Raw genomic sequence first — 5,782 nt, forward strand, 5'->3', positions numbered from 1 at the left:
TCAACCGCAAGAATTGGACGCCTGATCATGATGGTGATCGAGTTTGTGGAGTTCACTTTGCATCAGGTTTGAATATTTACATTTCTTTGGCCAACAACCCATAATTTTCATTGTTTCATTGTCATCGTGATAATCTTGTGATTCTGTAGATAGTACGTTGTGGCAAATGGGTTATGGCTTCATATATCAGTATGTACTGTGAACCATCAACAAGATAATGGGGGAACCCAACAATGATATACGATAGTCACGTTTTAATATTTATTTTAAAAACATGTTTTTATTTTTTTCTAACATATCAAATGTAATAATGTTGGTTTGATAGAACTGTCCAGTTTTCGATCAGAATATCTTTTTATTTTGATAAGCGTATGCCAAATAAGCTATATTTTTGGAAATCTAGGTAAGATCCTCACATTATTTTCTCTTTTATATAAATGTGTGATTTGCAGTTAAGATTTTGAATTTATTTCCAGGATCTGCTAGAAGTGACCCAAGTGATCCAGACTATGTTCCACATGTCAACATGGGATATAAGACTGCATCCATGATGACACCTGAAGCGAGGAAAGATCGTTTTTACAGGGCACAGATTAGAGAAGATACCAAGAACAAACAAGCCAAGGATAGCCAAGAAAGAAGTAATGCTGCCTCAATTCTACTTGAGTTGTCACTCAATTCTTCCCTCAATGAGCAGAGTGAACAAGGTGTTGAAGAAGAAGAAAATCAGCCTGCACGAGGTATCTGAAAGTTCTATTTCATGAATGGAAATATTTATATAGGAAGCCATATTTTAGTTCTTAATGTAGTATTTTCCATAAGGAAACCTGGAATGATGATCAAAAATATTATGTTGTTTATTATCAACTTGAATGTTCACTAATTATTTCATAGGTATTTTTCCAATATGTTTTGAAACATGAAAAGAAGTGATCAAAAGGGACCCTCATCATACATCCTCCTTTCACATAGTTTGTATTTTTTCACGTTGGCCGGTAAATAGTCATTTAATAATTCAATTTGTTTTCCAGACTTACATGACCCCTGCATTGAAGTGATCATGAAACTGAAAGCCGAAAAGAGACAGCTGCTCACAGAGGTAGAAAACCTACAAGCTGAATTACAGGATACAAGACATCAGCTCAGAGCTTGTAGGTTCAGTGACCGATTTTTTGGAAGGAGACAAGAAGGATGGAAAGACATTGTTTTTCACAGGTATCTCTAGTCATGCCAGCTTCTTGTGGTTAGTTCAGTTCTGTGCACATATACTTCCTGTCTCGATGACTCTAACTCCTGCCAGTGTGCTCATGTTGGTGCTGATGAAGCTACGTTTGAATCTAGTAGACCAGGACTTGGCCTACAGATTTGGAGTGTCAAGACAAACTGTGAATGATTTAATCAGTAAGACCATTCCACCACTTGCCCACAAATTATCATTCCTGATACATTGGCCTGAAAGTGACGATATATTAAGAAATATGCCCAAAGTGATCAAACAATCTTACAGAAAGTGCAGGGTCATTATAGACTGTTGCGAAATATTTATTGAGAGGCCTGGCAATTTCACTGCACGAGCTATGACATGGTCCAACTATAAAAGCCATAACACTATAAAGTTTCTGTTAGGAATTGCACCCCATGGAGCTGTCACCTTTGTGTCGAGAGCCTTTGGTGGAAGGGTTTCGGACAAAGTCATCACACAGCGCTCAGGATTCCTTCAGCTTCTGGAACATGGGGATCTGATCCTTGCTGATCGCGGGTTCCTTATTTCAGATGACCTTGCTGCATGTGGTGCGCAGCTTGCCATACCAGCATTTACAAGGGGGAAATCTCAGCTCAGCCCTAAAGAAATCGAAATTGGAAGGAGGCTGTCACGGGCCAGAATACATGTTGAGAGGGCTATAGAAAGAGTAAAAAACTTCAAGATTCTGAGCACCACCCTGAAGATCAACCTTGTGCCTCATTTTGACAATATTATGACTGTATGCAGTTCTCTGTCAAATCTTCATCAAAATTTGCTGTAGTGTAATCTTGTTCATAAATACTTATTGTGTTGGTTTACATGACCATGAGCAATGGGAATGTAATTTGTAAGCCAGTCAGTAAACAAATAAGGCCCAATGTTCCTGATAACTATTCTGATTTAGTTTAAGATTTTAAATGAGATATTTGGTAACATATTGATTTCAGTAATTGTTTTTCAAATGTTTAAATTAACAACAAACACAGGATTAAATGGCAAATATAGTGTGTATTCTTCCCCATTTGAAATAGTCTTCATTTTATGTACAGAGATCAAGCATGTTTGACACATAAAAACATTGCATTTGTCAAATGCATCTTGTGAAATGAACACATGTTATTTAATAGTACTGTCATACATCTTCCTACTGAAGATTGACATGTAGAAGTCTACTGAAAACAATACATTTTGTGTTGAAATGTTCGAAATATACAAAAAGACTATGATTGTCAATACAATTTGCTTCACAACATCTGAATGTTTTGTGATTGATACTGTGATGTTTCTTCCTACAGAAGATTGACATGTAGAAGTCTACTGAAAACATTACATTTTGTGCTGACATGTTTGAAATATACAAAAAGAATATGATTGTCAATACAATTTTCTTTGACATCATCTGAGTGTTTTGTGATTGATAACACAATTGAATTAAACATTACAAATATAATAACAAAATGATATGAAGATACATAAATCAGTTTTTCCCTCTGGCATGGTTTTTACATGACAGAATGTGTGTGTCGAGATGGCATGTCTCCACAATCAATTAATGACTCGCATGGTCAGTAAGAGGGGACATTTATAGTGTACATGCATATACACTTGACATATTTGTAACATAGTACCATTGTAAAGACATGTCTGCTAATCCAACACATGTCAGCCATTTGACAGTTAACCTTTAAATGAAATTTTAGTTTGGCCATGTTAATGGTGAAAATTTTGCTAAGAGGTTACATAATCATAGCTGCACTTACACATACTTCGAACAAATTTCTTATGTTCTGACGAAGGGATTTCTTTGGGAACATGTATGAAACTTTATCCCATGATACAACTTGGACAGTACCAAGAACCCTTTGGTTTCCTTCTAATGTTGACACATTTATAATGGAACCAAGTGTACGAACAATTGGCTCCCTCACACATGATCATGCGACCATACTCCTCTTGCTGGCATAGGCACCATATATCTGAATTACCAGTGTCTGTAACACATCGCTCAAACAAGGCTTTGCATTTTCAAGTTTCCTTGAAACAATTTCCGGCAAAATGTGTTTAAAGAAAAATGTGTCACACTTTGCTATGAGAATTGAACAAAACTCATCATCCCTGGGCACACGGACTATTGTCATGTCCTTATTTGTAAAAATGACAAAGTCACAGTAGTTCACATCATGCACATACATTTGAAGCTGCACTTGTGAGTAATATTTGTGCCCTTTCTTGAGGTGTAAGTCCTTGTCCAGGCAAAAGGTCTTATCATTTACTGCTGTGGATATGTCATGGTCCCTGTGCTTGTATGGACACTTTATCTCTAAGCATCCATTACCACAACACTTGCACATAACAGTGCCATCACTTGATGCTGCCATGTAAGGTTTTTGCAAACTTATCAGTAACCCCACTGTTCTACACGCAAACTGAGCATGCTGTGTTGTCTGATGTTTCGCATACTGTTTACGTGCTCTGGCCTCATTGTCACTGCCCCAGGCAACTGCAGCTTTCTTGGAGATGTCCTTTGTGTTATAGCCCATTACCTTCATGATGGTGTTCTTTGGATCTGTGGTCTTCTTCATCACCAAGATATCATGGGCTTTGGTTCCGGTTATTCTTCCTTTTCGGTGTTCAAACCAAAGAGGGCTAATAGCTTGGTTCTTGGTAACTTCCTCCAAGTTGCTAATCTGTGCCGGTTCACACTGATAAGAGTTCCACTGCTCCTCACAAACAGACTCGAGATTTTCATCAGTGATTCTGTCCTCACACACAAGACTTGTAATTGTTGGGGGGAACAAATGTGTCTCGCCATCTTCTTCAGCACTGTCAGTTTCCTCTTCATCTAGTGGAGGAATACACTTAAAAAAAGACAGCATTAGGGCATACACTTTTCAACGACTTCAGTGTTTCAATATCAGGAAGTGGAGCTTTTCCAGTTCCTGACACAGATGGAGTGTTTGCCTTCCGACGACGTCCAAACAGATGCTGAACCTCACACAGTGGGGTTGGCTGGAGCTGAAATAATAAGGTAAGAGTGAGCAACTGTGTGTGGTTTTAGGCAGACACTTCAACCATTATGCCACCTCATTGCCAATATAAATATAACACTAATTGATAATGAATGTAAGTCCCCCTCATTTTCTATGGTTTTCATATGTAAAGTACATGATGCTGAACAGTAAGCTAAATAAGTATATTATTTTATATGAAAAAGTGAGAGCATTACTTCTTTTCTGTAAGCAGCATTCCACTTGCACGCTTCACTGGTGCAAGCTTTTGCGGTCAATCCTGCCCTCACAGCTGCATCAACCTTGAACAGTAGGGCTGCCACATGACTGCATACCTCTCCAAGTCTGAAATATCCAAACAATATCGTTTTATTATATTAAAAATTATATAAACTGAGAAGTAGCTGTACACTTAAAAAACGTGAAAAACACCTTTTGAACCATACAGATGAAATTGTAAAATTTTATATAATATTAAAAAGTATTGAAGCAATGATATTGATATGAGAATTCAAAAGGAACAATGAAAAATAGAATCTGTTACAAAAATCCAACCATTACATATGGATCCTTTAATTTAGATCTGAGATATTTCAATCCTAAAAATACACTGTTATTTGGGTAAAACTGTTGAAAATTATAGGCAACTATATACAATAAAAAAACCAACTTACCCAGCCATACACGTGCAGTGGGCACAAAACACTGTCCCCTCAGATTTCTTGACACAAACCCATGGCTGATGTGGTTTGTCACGAAGGCGCTGGGATGGAATCACCTTCGTCTTCAAAAAGCAGTAAGGTGACTGGTCGTCAATTGCATTGTAAAAGATAGGGTAAACATGTCCACTTTCCACGTAGTCGTACGCTTTTAAGGATTTGTACGCCCTCAAACTGTCGTGAGTGAATTGTCCTGGCGTATCCACAAGATAGAAATATATGTCCGTAAATGTTATGGCCGGCCACAAAGACGGGTCGTCAACCCAGCCGCTCGCCAAACAATAGGGGTCTGGCAAACTACGTGTACCCTCACCAGATGTCAGCTTTGAAATATACCTCTCGCGGTCTTCAACAGATAACTTCAGCACATAATCTGACCATTGTTTAACTTCCATGCTACAGCGATTCGCATTGTTGTCGGTGGCCATTGTTGCCTTCTGCCTACCGGTTGCGCGCGCAACCTAGCCTCTTGATATCACTTCCGTAAACAACTGGCATTTCTAATCACAAACTTATGACGAGAAGGAGGCTTGAATGGCTGGATGCGGGCGGACCGAGGGGATTTGAACATAGCACATTCAAGCTCTACAAGGCTGCCAAGGACGCTTTTAGATAAAGTCTGAGAAAAGAGCCTTCACGCTATGAATCAGAAAACTTCAAAGACATGGATGACGCAGGTAATATAGACCAGAAATGTTTCTGGTCCTTCTTGTGCCAAGCAAAGAAACAACAACAAATTCCATGCCTCGATGTAGACGGTGAAAGGATATATGATCCGCACTCTATTTTCAATGCAATGGCAGATCATCTGA

At 38.4% G+C, this 5,782-nt stretch overlaps 2 protein-coding genes across 2 annotated transcripts; one reads left to right on the top strand and one right to left on the bottom strand.

Annotated features, from left to right (window-relative positions):
- Positions 1-283: 283 nt before the first annotated feature.
- On the top strand, positions 284-2,553 carry LOC124266998. The gene is made up of 4 exons (XM_046701839.1): positions 284-740; positions 1,032-1,151; positions 1,774-1,982; positions 2,539-2,553. The coding sequence occupies exons 1-4, from the start codon at positions 527-529 to the stop codon at positions 2,551-2,553; spliced, it is 558 nt and encodes a 185-aa protein (XP_046557795.1). The 5' UTR covers positions 284-526.
- A 1,525-nt stretch (positions 2,554-4,078) lies between these two features.
- LOC124266993 lies at positions 4,079-5,463 on the bottom strand. Its single transcript, XM_046701838.1, has 3 exons — positions 4,926-5,463; positions 4,470-4,596; positions 4,079-4,258 (listed from the first exon to the last, which is right to left on the bottom strand). Exons 1-3 carry the CDS (start codon positions 5,396-5,398, stop codon positions 4,103-4,105), a joined length of 756 nt encoding a protein of 251 aa, XP_046557794.1. The 5' UTR covers positions 5,399-5,463; the 3' UTR covers positions 4,079-4,102.
- Between the last annotated feature and the right edge of the window lie 319 nt (positions 5,464-5,782).

Source organism: Haliotis rubra, unplaced genomic scaffold (assembly GCF_003918875.1).
Source record: "Haliotis rubra isolate DU_JTF1 unplaced genomic scaffold, ASM391887v1 Scf1292, whole genome shotgun sequence".
In the NCBI taxonomy this organism is placed as follows: domain Eukaryota; kingdom Metazoa; phylum Mollusca; class Gastropoda; order Lepetellida; family Haliotidae; genus Haliotis; species Haliotis rubra.